This window comes from Cavia porcellus, unplaced genomic scaffold, assembly GCF_034190915.1.
Source record: "Cavia porcellus strain 051 isolate PalLab524CR breed Dunkin Hartley unplaced genomic scaffold, mCavPor4.1 scaffold_2, whole genome shotgun sequence".
Lineage (NCBI taxonomy): Eukaryota > Metazoa > Chordata > Mammalia > Rodentia > Caviidae > Cavia > Cavia porcellus.
The window spans coordinates 4,614,454-4,630,151 of record NW_026947485.1 but is presented as its reverse complement, the minus strand read 5'-3'; the positions used below and the strand labels follow the sequence as shown (position 1 = coordinate 4,630,151).

General features: G+C 41.5%; 1 protein-coding gene across 2 annotated transcripts in view; it reads right to left on the bottom strand.

Annotated features, from left to right (window-relative positions):
* Hgf (hepatocyte growth factor) overlaps positions 1–15,698 on the bottom strand; it is a 63,223-nt gene that overhangs the window by 21,232 nt on the left and 26,293 nt on the right. For both annotated transcript variants that reach the window (XM_005003642.4, XM_013152461.2), the window contains exons 9-10: positions 7,485–7,659; positions 4,388–4,515 (exon numbers count right to left, since the gene is read on the bottom strand). In XM_005003642.4, coding sequence (XP_005003699.1) covers positions 4,388–4,515; positions 7,485–7,659 — 303 coding nt within the window. The remainder of the gene's footprint in view (positions 1–4,387; positions 4,516–7,484; positions 7,660–15,698) is intronic.

Genomic DNA, 15,698 nt, shown 5'->3' with positions numbered 1-15,698 from the left:
ACTCTTTCCTCTTTTAACTTTTGAGTATCAGGAATTTTGGGCCAGCAGCAAGCCAATAACCAAGACATACTTTAAAAAGTTTATTAGTTGAGAACTTTAAAATAAATGTACTTAGTATCACAAAATGTTTTTAACTTTGCATTGAATTTAAAGATTAGCTTAGGGAGAAATTATATACTCATGACATTGAATTATAATATCAAGAACAAATGATATTTATCTACATGTTTTATGGGTTTTAAATTAGTTAAAATTTTTCTTACGAAGATTTTATACCTTTTTTCTAAATTTATTCCTATAATTCCTTAAACTTTGTTTGTAGCATAGATGATGTTTTCTCTTTTAATCATCAAAGATATATCTATATAAAATGATATTTCCATACAGATTGTATTTTCTGTCTTAAAGTACATTTTATTGCACAACTTCTATTTTCTAGATGTTATTATTATAACATTTACACAGAGATCTTTCACATTTTATTTCCAACTGATATATCTTCTTGTCTAGTTGTTTAGAGTCATATCTTCAGTAAAATGTAAAACGTAAAGCAATGTCAAATTTCATTTATAATACTAAATGCTCACAGAGACAGTAGGTATAATTTTGACATTAGAATATCTCTAATTTGTATTCTTTAAATGATGATTTTATAGTAACATATATATGTATTTTGTATATATGTACATAAACATATATGTGACAACATGCTGTAAAAGTGTGTATATGTACTGTGTGATGTCTATACTTTATGCTGAAATATGATTATGTGTTAAGGAAGTCTATGTATAAATAAGTACGCATGGATGTTTATGTATATGTGTATAAAGAACATGAATTCTTGCCTAGCTGAATACTTTTTAAAGAATGAGTAAACTTTGTCACAGAAATTTCAGAACCTCTTGAGATTTATCATAATGTTTTCCATCTAATTTTGCTAATAGTTTCTATTACTTAAATGCTTTTCATTCTTAAATTCTTTTTAACCATTATGTACTTTTTCTAATTTTTTGTTGGATTCTTCAAATTACTTAATGTTGATAGAAATATGCAAAAATGAGACAGTTTTATAGTGGCTTTTATTCTGTGCTATCTGTATCATGTTTAGGTGCCTTATTATAACATAAAAAGTTGCAAGTTTTATTGTGTTTGGTAAGTATGGGTGTAGAGTACAGTTCTGAGAATGTTTAATGTATGAGTATGCATCTGGGCATGGTGTATTTGATAAAGTAATTCTTTAAAGAAATATGTATTCCTTTTATTAGAATAAATCCACCTAAGATTTCTATATCATCCACATTTTCAATGTTTTTACATTAAGTTAAATAAACTGAAAACCCATGTTTTCTAATTTTCTTGTTTTCATGGTTATTTCCTCTTTAATAATTATTCCTCTATATATTTTTCTTCCTCATGAATCAGTTTGTAGACTATTTTGTCATTTTTTAAAAACATGCTGTTTGGGGCTGGGGATTTAGCTCAGCGGCATAAGCGCCTGCCTTGCAAGCAGGCAGTCGTGAGTTCAATCCCTGGTACCGATCAAAATGAAAAAGACAAAAAAAACAAAAAAACAAAAAAACAAAAAAACATGCTGTTGATCTATTTATGTGTTTAGTTCTAAAGTTTAGAACTAGTTTATAACTAATCATTTATTTGTTTAGTTCTTTTATTTTCTCAACCTTATTAATAATTCCCTTTCGTTTTGCCTATTTCTTTCTCATGTTTGTTTGGCTTACTTCTACATCTACCCAGTTAGCTAGAGATTTCATTCACTTATTCTCCCCATTTGGACACCGATACAAATATTTGAAATTAAGGACTGTCCTCTGTGTCTTTCCTTAAGTGTATCGTGTAATCTCTTAAGTACTGTCTTGTCAACACTTTCAAGCAACTCTACAGCTTCAGTTTTACTTTCTAAAATAGTGTCACTTAATGTCTTGTTGGAACAACATTAGTGTGCATTCAGATATTATGAAATTTTAAAAGAGGTTTCCGATTATTAAACTCCATGTGGAATTTACATTTCCTGTCGTATGGAGAGTGGGAAGAGCAACATACACGCATGTGTGTCCCGATTTCTGTGTCTGTTAGACCTACAGGTGGGTTGCGATGCCTCCTGAGCACAGCAGCGTCGCGGTGGTTAGAGCTCCCCAGCTGGGCTCTGAGCTGGCTGGCAGACGTGGTGTGAACGGTGGGTCTACGCCTTCTTCTAGAGCAAGCCCAACAGCGTGTGCCAAGTGCAAGACATCACAAAAAATGACAGTATGACGTACAGTTGGAGAGTGAATTAAAGGGGAAAACATGGGAGATAAGCAAAAAGGTCATTATGCAGAAATCAGGCTGAAGCCCGTTTATACTGATTTGAGAATTTAGAGGAAAGGATTTAAATCATATGAAATTATTTCAATCTGTTATTGAATAGATCTATTAGGTAAGTAATAGGAATTATTAAACTCCAAGGTACCATATTATCCACTCCTGTCACCTGAGCCTCTTCCACGTGACACACAGGTGTACACACAGCTTAGTGCACACCAGAAGCTCATCGAGTAATTGTGAGTGTGACGGGGGTGTAGAGTCCTCCACTCGTACCAGACACCCCTCATTACTGTTCCAGCTGCACGTCCCACTGACTCAGATCTTCCCAGGACAGAAAAGGCTGAGAGGGGACCCACACCCCACCCCTGTCCAGTGGGGCCTGAGGACCTGCACAGACTGGGGGCCTGGATAGGAGGTGGCAGGGGGCGGAGAGGGGACAAGCCGTCAGATAGGGTTGCACTTTGGGGAGACTTTAAGACCAACTGTGACCAGGACATTGTTTTTAAGTTTATGTGAAATAAATATATGATCATTTAAAAAATAGAATTCTCAACTGGTCATCCACCAAAAAATGTCCAGAGTCAACACTATTATGAATCATTTACAAATTATTTTAAATTAATTTCAATATCATACTCCTACTGTTTTCTGAATAGCATGAAGCATCTCGCGGTTTGCAGTGGTGATTAATTTTCCCCAAACCAGAGCACTGCGCATCAGCCAGCTAACACCTGGGACGGGTCCTCTCCACTCAGCAATCGGCGCTGATCCTCCTGTTTCAACCCTTGTAGAGAACCCTGACTATTTTTCATGAGGCAGCCAGAGAGACTCGCGAAAACTAAGACCACCAAGTAACTTGTCCCAGAACTAAGCCAGCATTCAGAGCTCCAGTGTGAATCCTAACTATGCCTGCCATGCCCGACAAAGGCATCTCAGAGCCCTCTAACCTCTGTCCCTCCGTGCCTGCCACAGTGTCCTGTGCACTTATTGTCTGAGTTCTCAGACTGGCCTCCGAGCTTCCCTGTATCTCCCTGGTGTCCAGCCTGTGTGGCTGCCTGGACCTGGGTGGAGTATGAGGACCGTCTTGAACCACATATAAAACACCATTAACTAAGCTTCCTTTCAAAGGCTCGATTGTAACACTTCTAGGATCAGTGGTGCCCTGTATGTGAGGAGACAGAAACAGCTGGGCAAAATGCCGCTTGACACATCTGTACATCCTGTACCTCAGCTGCTGAAAACTATTTTAACTTATTCAATTATTTACTAAACAATGCGACAAGCCAATGTTTAGTAATCACATAGGAAAGCTTACATGTCTGCTAAAAAGCAATAAAATTCCTCCTCTCACAGGCACACACACACACACACACTTTCACACGTAGGGAAGTTGAAATACTATTATCCAGAGTTGCTACTCTACTCGCTAGCACATAAGTGCTTGTAAAATCTGATTCACGCCTTTCCACGAGACCCCCCAAGAGCCCCCCCGTGTGTGGCGGCTGCAGGAGGCTGAGTGGGCACCGCCCTGCGCCTTCCTCTGCACACTCTTCGGGCCTCTACAGGCATACGGAGCACCATATGACTGAATCGTGAAAAGTACGTCCAAACTCACCTCAGTTTGCAGTCAGCCAGGCCACATTCCCCGTGCTCTGGGCCCGCAGGCAGCCTGCAGGCCACGGGTCAGACACACTGCTCCACGGGCACCCATCACATCTCATGTCTCCCTCCCTCTGCTCTCGCTCGCCTGTGGCCCTAGCACATGGAATTCTGTGCAATTCTCCCCTCACATTTAGCACACATTCGCACACAAGCTCCCACCTCCTCTTCCATTCTGCACGGGCTCCGACTCCTGGAAAGCAGAGCTCTGGGGCAGAGACTCTCATTTTGTACCCAGGTCTATCTCCAGAGCCTGGAACTGTCTGTGCCTGGCACTCCAGGAATCCATGCTGACAGCAGCATCCAGCCTGGGAGCCTCCTGCCAGCAGGCAAGAACCACAGAACAAGACGAGACCCAGGCCATCAACCCTGCCCCTCACCCTGCTGCGCTGCCAGTGCCAGCAATTACCTTGTCCACCTGACACGTCGCACTTGGGGATCTGGGAGCAGTAGCCAACTCGGATGTTCGGGTCGGTGGTGAAGCACCAGGGCGACTCAGCGCCGTCTGGGTTTCGGCAGTAATTCTCCCGCAGGTCCCTGTGAAGAACAAGGGTGTGCTTAGCTGCTGAAATTAGTGCGGGTCCGATTCTGGATGGCAGGATGCTGCAGGTTTATGAGCAGAGCCCTCAGAGCCCTCAGGGTAAGGACAACAGGGTGCACTCAGACCATGTAACTGACGCTGACCATGTGACCAAACTGCATGCTATCACACACAGCCTCCCTTTTCTTTCAGTCCTGGAGCTGCACACAGCGGGTACAGCTGCCTGGGAGAGAGAGGCAGCTCTGGGACACTCCCTGCTGTGACCTCCATGGGCACAGCGAATACGGAAAGGACACGCATCTCTCTGCGGAAGAAAAGGCTCCCAACAGTCACCAGTCACTTGCTGCAAATTCACAGTCAGCTCACTCCCACGTGCACCACCATAAACATGCCAGCTATTTCTTCCTTGAATTCTGTATTGCTTGGATGCATTTTATTTGCTGCCTAGATTTCTTTCAACAACACATTAGCTGTTTCTGGACTGAGAAGCTTTATCTGAGCTCTTTATGTTTCTGGAAATGTAAGCCCTATTTATAGCACTGAAGCCTAATTATAGAACAAGATTTCAGTGTAACGCATGTATATCTTTTATTTTATCCACATTTTAATTTTATTTTATCCACATTTTAATTAGAAATGTAGAGGCATCTATAAGGAAAAATTATGTTCATATTTGCTATAGTAAACAGAATTTGGTGGTTTTCTATCTTCACATAAGGTTTACATCACATAAACTGTGAAATTTATGGTTTGTTTTCCTGAAATATGCTCTTCAATTTTAAATGTAAGCATTTATTTTCTTTTCGATCCCTGGGTAATAACTTTACTAGATTAATATTCAGGGAATGAGACCGCAGCACTGGGAACCTGGGTCCATGCAGCAGTAGGGCAGTCTATCAATGCCCACGTGGGCTACCAGAAGCTGAAGGGGTCTCAGAAAGAAATCTGTACCCAAGTAAGAAGTCAGCACCTAATAGTCCATCTCCTCAGTGTCAGTTTTGTCAGAAACTGTGTGATTAAACAATCTGGGGCCGTGATTTTCTGTGAGTAAAGCCAGTACACTGAAAGTGTTCATCTAATAACTTATATTCAAACTTTTCATCTTCTGATAAAGTTATTAACTGGAATAGATGAAGCAAACCTTTCTTTAAAGTGTTGTTAAGTTTCACATAGAACCTATATAAATTTGCAGTTATAGATAAGGAACTGTTTTGCAAAATTATCTTGTATTTTCAAATTAAGTGAATCCCTAAGGCTCTCAAAACTCTCAGTGTGCCCACTTATGGCTCTATATCTAGAAACACCTCATTAGTCTAGATTGAGCCCTAAATAAGGGTTTACCAAAATATCTTCCTCATGCTCTTTTGCTCCACTTGAGGAATTATTTATAATTACTAAAATGAATTTTTAATTACATGATTCATGTATACTCATCACAGACATTTATGCTCCACTATAGTGTTTTTAAAATTGTCATTTGTAAAGAGTCTCAGGATTGGGGCAAAAAATATTTACTAGAACTCAACACACCTGATGAATGCTCCCTGTTCTGCTAGATCAAAAATAGTAAATGCTAAATTAATATTCTGAGCAAAATAGTTAGTTACAAAGATATCATGTAGTTTATAATTGTGTATTTTTATTATGTTTGATTTTTTAATATTTTATGTTTATTTTTAAATAGTATTTAAATTTTTAAAATTTTAAAAATATTTGTATTTGATTTTTATGATTGCATGTTTTGTCCTCGAATGAGATATTGTAAGATCAATGGATTCAATTTCTACAACCATCCTCTTTTATCTTACTTATACAATTCATTGGGCCTGTCACATACGGAATTTTTATTTGTATACTGCCATTTATTACATTTAGCATGAGTGTGAACAGCATCACTCCGCCTCCTCTACCCTTTCTGGGTAATCTTCTCACATTTTCTCTGCTTTCTTTGCTTTAAGATTTCTGAGGTATAAGACTCATGGATTAGCAGTGCAGAATAAATTGCTATGGAAGAAACAAGGATATAAAACCAGGTTAACAAGTAGAAATGTTGTTATAAAATAATTTAAAAGCTAACATATGAATATTTACCATCGAAACAAGTTACTAGATTTGGTAAACACACACACACACACACAGGCACTCCTCCTAAGTCCCAGGGATGGGCCTCTCATGCTTAAAGCTCTCCATTAAAAACCAATTACATAAAACCAGTGTTCTTTAGTCACACGTGCTGTTTCAGCCCAGCCACTCTGGATGACACGTGTGCTATAAATCTCAAAAGCAATCACTTTATGTTCCTCTTAACAAGGTGGACCATTTAAAAACACATGGGTCCGGCTGACAAAGCCAAGTGGTGAGGAAGAGCAGCCACGGGGCGCGCTCTCCACAAGGCTGTGATCCTCTGGAGGCCGGGCTCCCTGTCCCCCCATTCATCTTAGCACCCCACCACCCCCTTACCCTGGTTCCCACCACCACTGGAAAGAGATGGCCAACAGAATTCTGTTCATCAGCGCCTGAAGCTGCAAACTTATCAGTGTGAAGCATTGAATAAGTCTAGGTGTGTTTCTCTCTAAAAAGCAATATAACCGCTGGCCAAGCCAATATGAAACCGCGAGAAGGCACTGGTTTCTAGCATGAAGGTGATCGTGGCCATTGCGCGACTTAATATCGTCCTTCAGGAGTAAAGCTGTGATCAGAAATGCCCTAGAGCTGTGTTTCCAAAGCCTAGCACTGAACCTTCTGGACCCTAGTAACTTAGAATCCTTGACATACCTATTTGGGACCAAATTCCAGATTAAAGTAATAAAAATCTCCCAGTAAGGAAATACACTTGCTTTATTCTTTCGGCATCTGGGCACACCAAAGTTTTAAGGAGTGTAACACAAAAGCCAGTAAAAAGCTACCACTCTGCCTCACGCCCTGTGGTTCCTACTGAGATGCACAATTTTGGCTTGTGACTCACTTGCACTTAAAATTCTCAGGAGTTATGTCGTGCTGGTGGGGATACTGGGAATCCCAGCGCTGGCACAGAACTCCATTCCAAATGGTGTTGACGGTCCCCCTGTATCCTTCTCCCTGACCTTGAAGACATTCAGTTGTTTCCACGGGGACATCAGTGTCATTCATCAGACTGTGAGCTATTGGGAGAAAAAAAAATTGAAACTTTAATTCTTCCAACGAGCCATCCACCTCCTTAGAATTCATTTGCACTTGTCTTTTTTAGGATTTTTGGTCACCTACAAATTTTTATTATTAGCTGGAATAAGAAATTCAACTTAATATTATTACTATCTCCATTACTTCAACACTTAATCAGTTTATTCTTAAGTAATTTTAGAGACATTTTATTTTCATATGTCACTTTAAGATATACTGGCTCTATATTATTACTGAAATGATATCCAAATATCCCTAAAATCAAAGTCAGTCATGCAATTAGCAATGGCTTTTATCTTACACAGTAAATACCTGCTAAGATACTACATTTTTCTTTTGAATCAACTTGACACTAAAAGTGAAAGCTGTTGCCCCTAGGGACATCTATTGCCTGTGGGTTTTTCCCAGTTTGAGTACAGTGCTGTAAAGTCAAGTAAACTCTCCAAGTACCATTAAAGTATATATAATACAAAAATAATAATGATGATGATACAGTGTCACATAATGCCTCTGGTGACAGGTAGGTAGGTAGATACATACATACATACATATAGCTACAGACAGATATAAATTCAATAAGAACAAATCTAACGTTAGGACCAGGAGAAAGACCTACATGGAAGCAGCTGGTGGTGGTGACCCAAGTCTTTCCAGAGACCAACATTACCCCAAGGCTGTTCATGAAATACAACCCAGGGCCAGATTTCATAGGTCCTGAGGAGCCACCCTCCACCTGAACAGAATGCACTTTGAGGTACTACAGGTCTGACAATTTAAGTATTCAATGATTTGAGGAGACAACTGTGAGAGAAGTGTCTGAGTCTAGATCATGCTAAATCAAGTCAAGCTTGGGTTAGTACAACTGCTTCACATTTAGTTATAAAACTATGACAACAAAGAAGGAAACAGTGCTCCCCGATCCCCTTCAATTTGTGAGCTCAGTGCTGTGATTCCACCCCTGCTCTGTGTGAGGAGAGCTGGACTCCTGGGCACCTCCTGTTGGGATCTGGCATCACTGTGCTGGTGCTGGGAGGAGAAGCTTCCAGGGGTGATCAGTTCCTGAGGGAAATCCACGGCTTTCTTGCAGGAGTTGGCCTCTGCTCCTGAGCATGGTCCATTATGAAGCTCATGCCCCTGTGCTTCATCGCTGGCCCACATGGGCTCCCCTCTTTACTATCCTACTCTGTTATCAGACAGCATGAAGCCTTCACCAGATGCCTGCTGTCCATCTTGGTGTCCCAGCCTTGAGAACTGTGAGTGAAAACAGGCACCTATTCTTCGACAGTCTGTGGAATTCTGTTATGGCAACAGAAGAGCTAGGACACACCTATCTCTGGGGTACAAGCTCATGGGCAGTGAGCTTGGGACGCCGTCACAACTTCCCAGATCATAAGGATGCTCGGTGAGGGCAGGCACTACAAACTGTCCTCTTCATAGACCTCCTCGGGCCCCTGAGCACCTCAACTCCTTTGCTCCCTCAGCGAGTTCTGTGAGTCCTGATTTCTTTACGATTAAACCATTGTCCTCAAGTACCATCCTGGTTCTGTGCACATGCGAGCTGCAGACCTGTTCTTGGTGAACCGAGATGTCAGGCATAGATGCCACTAGCTAAATCCGCTCCTACCACCAACCTGAGAAACAGCTTCAGGCTGGGCTAAACACATATGAGCATATGTGTCCGACTTTAGCATACTAAGGCACTTTCCAAATTCCAAGGAAAGCAACCAACACAGGGAATAATAAAATAGTCAGACATGGTTGAGCATTTGGACATTGTCTGATAGAATTTCTAAATACAGAAGCAGGTTCAGAGCTGATTCTCATACTTTGTGAACAGAGTTTCAGTCTGAACAGGTGGAAGAGGAAGAGAACCTCCTGCCTGCTGATCAATGCAGACTTAAACATCAAACGTCTTCTTTGGAGTGTGTTATTGGACAGGGTGAGAGGAATTCCAAGGTAGATTTTTCACAAATGACTTTGTGAAGTTGCCCTTTTACAGAAATTACCCATAATAAGTAAAATTTGAAAAGAACATTTACAGCCTTAGAAACAGCTATTATATATATATATATATATATATATATATATATATATATCTTTATAAAAAGGATTACTATTATTCATTAAGAAACTAATACTTAGCAGATGCAAAGACTAATTTGAAGCAATCATATGTAGAGTAAAGGTCAGATAAATATTTTTCTTATTACAGTACAAACTTCTGAGTTTTGAAGTCTCTGAGATAAGAAAACACTGTTACAAAAATTCAAATTCAAAGAAGACCACTTAAATAAAAATATTGAGAAAAATATATCCTGGCTAATTTGTCTAAAATTTCACTGTCAAGTTTGGGCACCTGTATTGCTAGAGGTAAATTTGTTTTTCAAATGCAGAAGCTTCCAGCCACCTTTAAATAAAGAATCCTTCACATTGAAAAATAGTAATGATGAAGTTTTCTTCATTTAAACTATTGAATTTCATAATTTTTTCTAACTTTAACTAGGATCTTTTAAAGCCCTTGACGTAAAATTAAAGTGTTATTATTTAGTAGGAAAAAGCACATTAAAATGGTTAAGTAAAATTCAAACATTGAATTTGGGTGGAATTATTTAGATTATTTAAGATACCCTAATTTGGAAGTAGAAAATAAAATCTTTTGAGATTTCCCAAGTGATGAAATAGAAAGGATTACTGCTTAAGAATAAAAATATAAATAACTGCTCATGAGGCCTCATTAAGATGTAAAAAACCTAAAATAATACAATTATTTTTGTCTCTCATTTTGATTAGCATCTGTAATTTTATGTAATCTCAAAGAATTTGACAATCTTCATTTCTGCCTGGGTTTTAATTCATTAAAATGCTTCTCATGCCTTTCGCACCTAACCAGCAGCATCTATCTAGCAATGCACCTGCTGGATTTAGTGCATCTGTGTTTGTCTCATTTTCTAGTCAGCTTCTAGGAATGACCTCATTAAAAGTCACCAAATAATTTTGGCGGCAATGTATAGAATAAATACGACTTAATAAAAACATATCAGTACAGTGACGTAACCAAGTGGATTTCCATCAATAAGTAACAGTTGTTAATAGTTTTTGAGAGACTTCGTGAAGCTATTTAATAAATACCATAGGATAAGGAGCAAGACAATTTGTCCACAGGTCATTTAACTGTGACACGGATGTTTGCTCCATGTTGCCTCATTCTAAAGATTCCAGTAAAATGAATTATTCCTGAAGTGCAGTAAAACAGACTCCTTCTGCTATCTTACTGTACAAATGTCAAAGTTTAATACAAAAACTAAACAAATGTTTCACAATAATTGATTTGGAAAGCACTGGCAGCTCTTAGGAAAGGCATTCTTTTGTATTTAATCCTGGAACATGGGACTGAACAAGGGAGTTTTGAAGTCTCCAGTGACCACAGAAAGTGTGGGGAGGAACAAACCCTTCTCCAAATATCAGCTGAAACCAATCAAGCTGCAACAAAGTGACAAGCTTTTAGAACACGGCATCTTCATATTCACAAACATCTCTACAAATATGTCTACGAGGTTCACACTGAGAACTCTTCTGAGAGTTCCACACTAATAAAATATTTGGCCAGGGGTGTTGGTGGCTATGCTTTGGAAACAGATGCAAGATATTTATATGAATAAAAGAATGTTTTCCTTTGATGATTGACACAAAGTTTTTTGTTTGGAAATACTTCAAGGGAAACAACATTTGCAATTGAAAGTTTCACTGTCCTATTAACGAAGCATCAGACCCCATGGCTGCCTCTGGGAACATTGATTTCTCTTTGCCAGCACCAGTGAGCTGTGATCTAAATGCCATCATCCTGATTTGAAGAAAATTTTGAAGTTGCAATGGATTTTTTTAAGATAAAGAACATTAACGATTATATAATTCTTGGGAGAAGCATCTTGCACTCCAGACAGATGGAGAGTAGAACAAGACCACTCTCAACAATGCAATGGCCCATTTTCTCTGTGAGGGCTTTGTAGAATGGTCACGGGACCCTGCTGGACTCTGTGAGGTCAGCAGGAGGGTCTACAGCGACCTGTGTGACACAAAGCCATTCCCAGGGCTGCTGGATGTTGAAATGCACAACAAGTAAATCCTGACATTTCCAGTCCTTGCCTGGCCCCCCAATCCCCGTCAAAAGAAAATTCAGATTTCCCAGTGGAGATAACCAACTGCTGGGTTTGTTTGTTTCAGTTTTGGTTTTCCCTGTAGTTAAGAACCAGATGCTTGCCCGGACCACAGGGCAGATACCTAGTTAGCCCTTGGAGCTGTGCAGCCCAGCTCACTGCTGCCAAGCCCAGCTACCGAGGAGCAAGGGAGGCCCAGGATTTCTGCCCGGCGCCCAGAGGGCTGAGTGCAGCCAGAAAGCCAACCTCCCATCAGCGCAGGACGCACGCTCCGGGCCACAAAGGGCGGGCTCAGGCTCCCTGTAAAACTGAAGAGCTTCTTGTCGTCAAGCTGACGTGGGAAAGTGGTGAAGACCTCCGCAGGACAAGCTTCAAATTGCCTGCACGTTTGCTTTCTATGCGAAGCCAGGATTCCTATCTGAAACTTTTCCCTGGACTCCATCCAAGCCTTTCTGGTACAAAATGCTCAGGAGACAAGACTTTCATGAAAGGTCTTCAATTCTATAGCCTGATTCCTTAGAAGACGACTTGGAAAAGGCATCCAAGTAAGCGAGTTTTCCCTTGAGGAGGGTATTGAGAGCATTATTTTCTCCTGACTCCAAAGTCAATAAGGTTTTGTTTCTATGGATCTCTATTCTGGCCTTGGTTTACTTAATGAAAATTCAATGAAACAATAGCTTCTGAAAGAAGGATAATAATTTGTTACCATGATTTCCCAGCATACAAACAATGAATTTTGAAAAATACTGATATTTTCTTTAAATGAAGCCAGTTTTCATTTTTACCGAGGAAGGGTTGTTTGTGTACGTTACCAGTGGGAACCTACCTATGTTCGTCTGCACACGCTCCCAGAAAACTCCACAGACCTGGCAGTGCAAGCAACACTGACTTATTTTCGCCATTTCTGGACCGTGAGACGAGCAAGCCTGAGGGCCTGGGCCTTGGGGGAGGGGTGGGGTCTCTGCGGGTAGAAGCTCATCAGTCCTCACACTTTAGGGCCCATCCTTATCACCCCTTTAACTTGAATCTGCTCCTTAAATCTCAGTATCAAGATGGAACCATCTCAGGGGTTAGGGTTTTAACATCTGAATCCGTTCAGTCTCTTGCGATCCCCTGACCAGAAACCTTCACTATGTAAGAGCTACTTGAGTCGCATTTCAAAATGGCTCTGGATACCTACTTACCTAGAAGCAAAATAGGAAGAAGGAGGAGGGAAGAGAAGAAGAAGAGGAGGGAAAAAAGAAAAAGAAGAAAAGAAGAAAGAAAGGAAGGAAGAAAGAAAGAAAGAAAGAAAGAAAGAAAGAAAGAAAGAAAGAAAGAACTGAACAAGTTTAGAAAAACAGAAATAAAATAGGAAACTTCTTGTCTGTTTTGGAGGTAAAAGAAAATTGCTCCTGACACCAGGCAGCAAATCAGCCTAAGCAGCAGGCAAGCGGCAAGCCTGAGGGTGGGCTGAGCTTAGAGAGCAGGAAGCGAACCTCCGCCATCTCTGAGATGAATGTCGATAACCATAGAAACAGTCCCAAGGACAGGACAAGAAGAAGGAGAAGCTACCATTTGCCAGGAAGGCAGCATGGTTCATGCAAAAAGTATTTGCTGAAGTTCCTTGGTGGCCATGGCAATATGGTCAACACCAGAAGAGAAAAGGCAGACGGTTTCTGCTCAGCTTGAGGAAGCCAAGTGTGCTGGGGAGACCTCCTGACCAAGGAAATTTGGGAGCAGCGCGTGCAGCGTCACAAATCCGAGCAGTGTGGGAAAGGAGGACTCTCCAGTGCTGTGAATGCACAACCCAGGACGGAGTACATCCCTGGGCTGAGACGGGGTGGGCCCCCTAAGGACTGGAGATAAAGGAAATGGTGGCTCAGTTAGTTAAACAACCAGTACCTGTCACAACGATGAAGAAAGGAAAGTTTTCAAGGCAGGAAGGATGGCAGGGGTGAAGCGTCGGTGACAGGAAACTGAACGTAGGGGCTGCGGGGTCCAGTCCCTGTGGCTGAACAGACAGCGACAACGCAGGAAGAAAGCAGGAGCTAAGGAGTGGGCTTAGCTGTGAGGTCAGAGGCTGGGAGGCGAGCACAGGATCACCTCATCCTCACCCTGAGATGGACAGAATCACTGAAATATCCCTACCAGCTCTGTGTGTGTGTGTGTGTGTGTGTGTGTGTGTGTGTGTGTGTGTGTGTGTGTGCCCGCCTGTCTGTCTGTCCGTGTGGTGTGTCCTAAGGAAGAGGAATGATTGGTCAGGTCAGATGTTTTGGAAGCACTCTGTTTGCACGGGGGAAATGGGATTGGAAGGGCAGTGATGGCCATGGAGGACACTGAGCTCAGACTATGTGAAGATCCACCATGAAAGTGAAGGCTCTTTCCAAGATGACTGAGGAGGAGGAAGCCAGCACGAAGGGGCTCAGAGGAGGAGGAACTGAGGTCAGCCTCTGATGGACAGATGGGCTGCTCGAGAGAGTGCCAGATCTAGGACTGTTCTGGGCTCTCGGGGTGTAAATGGGGTTACTAGTCATGCAAAAGGGAGTTTAAACGGCAGAATGGACTCTCCTTGAAGGATGAGTCAAGAAAGGCACAGGAAAAGATAATCCACTAGAGAAGAGGTCTCTAACTCCAAAGGTGCAGGCAGGGGTTTGCAAACCAAACCGCGGAGGGGCAGACACTGGGTCTGCCCTGGGCACTGTCCTGTAAGGAACCCAAGCACTGCATGTTCTGCTGCTGTCAGAGGGACCAGGTCCAAAGTCTTCCCGGGGGTAAGGTAAGGAGATCAGAGCTGCCTCAGTATATTGTGGTTTTCCATAATTTCTGAAAAATATGTGTATTTTGATACCTTTCTATATCCAGTGAGTTTATTATTATCATTTTTAATGAACTGCTTTTTCACATTTCTAGTCTGTTACATAACACATCAACCCATATGCCCCACAGAGGCAATTTCTGTTTCCAATCCTAAATGTTTTAGGGCTAACCAGGATAAAAGTCCCAGTGAGTCTGGGAACTGACTTAATTAACTGATAGTGCTTTCCAAAGGGCACCATGGACAAGGATTTTTTCAGTGGCGAGAGATTCGTTGTTCACTTCAGAAAAACACAATTGTCTCAATAAATGCTTTTTCTCAAAGCAATAAATTCATTTGTGGAACAAACTGTTATTCAAACTATGAACTTATTATGGGGGGTGATCACAAGACATTTGGTACTTCCTTTGCTCACTACTAAGTACTTTCTGTCTTATCCTAGATTTGCAATATTCCAGGTGCTGGGAACCCCAAGATCATGGAGCTCGACTATTTGGGGGAGGTGGCTCCTAGGGTTGACATCCTCTTGTGGGTTAGAGGGAGAGAATTTGCATATATAAAGTTCCTATGAATTGACTTCAAGTTAATTTGAAAGAGATTAACTCAGGGGCCCTCATCTAAACAGGTGAGCCCTTAAAAAGTGGATTTGATGTCGGAAGGAAGCTCCAGCAGGGAAAGCAGCCCACTGGCTTTGAAGAGCACAGGGGCAAATGGTTCAGATGCTCCCTGTCAGGGGTGTCAGGGAGTCTCTCAGAGCTGACAGCCTCCACAGCAACCACAAGGAGCAAGCAGCCAGCAGCCTTGGATTTGACCACAGGCTGTCCAGCACCTCAAAGGCGACCTCGTGGAACACAGAGTGGAGAACCTGCTTGAGTCACCCAGGTCTCCTCACCCAGGGAAGGCGGAAGGCGACACAGGGATCCTGCTAACAGCTCTCATCTTTGGGAATTTGTTTTGCCAATAAACAACTAATACACAAGCAAAACTACCACTGAATTCCTCATTTTTGCAAGGTAAGCTTTCCTGCACTTGTAAGTCATGGAATTTGAAACGTATCTACAAAATATTA